Genomic DNA, 1,430 nt, shown 5'->3' with positions numbered 1-1,430 from the left:
TCTCTCAAAAAAAGTGAAACTTCTCCTCGAAGTTCAATCAAGCGCTTCAAGATTTGTCCTCTGAAAAGCCAGCGAACTTCTGTGTGGTAGAGAAGAACTTGATATTCTGCTCCCATTTATTGACAAAACCTCTTGAAAACGCGATGGTTCACAGCCCTGGCTCTGATGAAGTTGACGACTTTCACGCCAGTAGACAAGACTTCTTTCAGAATTGCTGGCAGAGTCTTTGACGCCAATGCATGCCGATGTAGAAAACAATGGGTCACGATGACCTGAGAAGCCTATTTCTTCACCAAAGCAGCAAAACCAGATGTGTTGCCAAGCATCGCAGGTGCTCAGTCTGTGCACAGCGTACCAAGATTTTTCTTCCAGTCGAAGTTTTGCTTGGCAAAGAAACTATTCACCATTTCCAAGATGTCGATGGCCTTTGTAGTTTCCAAAAGGGGCTCACAAAATAGGAATTCTTCTTTGATGGCATCAGCATGCATATAACGGACGAAAACCAGGAGCTGGCTGCACTGAGAGACGTCAGTAGTTTCATCTAGTTGCATGCTGAACGGAAATGGCGTAGCTGCCAATTCTTCCATTACTTGCTTCAGAATATTAGAAGAAATGTCAACAATTCTAGAGTGGTTGACGCCATTTGACAAACGCACTGCTGAATTTTCTTCCTCTGTTCCAAGCCACAAACCAGCTCCACCATTTCCAGGGCACATGGCTTTACCAAGGTCTCTCCAATCGTATGTGGCTTCTCTTGCTTGGCAATGCGATAAGCAACCTTGTAGGATGCTTCAGGACAAGGCTTTTGTGTTGGGGTAAATTCAAGTTTTGGTAAAGTTCCAGCTTTCTCAAATCGAGCCTTCTTTGCACGAAATAGATCAACACTGTCCGATGCATTTTCAGGATGGACACACGTGAGGTGCTCCTTTAGCTTTGTTGGCTTCATGCTTCCATTGGCAAGAACCTTGCCGCACATGAAACACTGCGGCTTTTGTGTCCCATCACGTTCAGCGATGAAAGTAAAACCAAAGGATAAGTAAGCTTCGTTGTACTTCCTTTTCTTTGACATTTCCAAATTGAGCTAGGCCTGCAAAATAAAAAAAAATGTTATGTAATTTATATGGAAAGCAGTATCTAATGAACACAAATTAATAAGCATGACAGATGGACCGACAGAAAGACAGATCGGCAGATAGACAGGCAGACACACAGACCGACTGACGGACAAACCTTCACAGACAGACAGATAACCCTATTTTCAGTAGCATTATTACGGATTTCTCAAGGATCCCCTCAGAAAATATATGAATGATACTGACTGATGACTTCGTGTTTCCCTACCCTACTGACGCACCCAGACCCTAACTTTATCCATTCTCTCTCTATTTATGCATCCTTACCTTAACTACGTGCACCCAGTCCCTAACTTT

General features: G+C 43.4%; 1 protein-coding gene across 1 annotated transcript; it reads right to left on the bottom strand.

Annotated features, from left to right (window-relative positions):
• Positions 1-335: 335 nt before the first annotated feature.
• On the bottom strand, positions 336-1,069 carry LOC121870984 (protein ZBED8-like). Its single transcript, XM_042372988.1, has 2 exons — positions 692-1,069; positions 336-593 (listed from the first exon to the last, which is right to left on the bottom strand). Exons 1-2 carry the CDS (start codon positions 1,067-1,069, stop codon positions 336-338), a joined length of 636 nt encoding a protein of 211 aa, XP_042228922.1.
• Positions 1,070-1,430: the final 361 nt, after the last annotated feature.

This window comes from Homarus americanus, unplaced genomic scaffold, assembly GCF_018991925.1.
Source record: "Homarus americanus isolate GMGI-L3 unplaced genomic scaffold, GMGI_Hamer_2.0 scaffold32583, whole genome shotgun sequence".
In the NCBI taxonomy this organism is placed as follows: domain Eukaryota; kingdom Metazoa; phylum Arthropoda; class Malacostraca; order Decapoda; family Nephropidae; genus Homarus; species Homarus americanus.
Note: the sequence above shows the minus strand (reverse complement) of the source record. Positions and strands in the feature narration are given on the sequence as shown.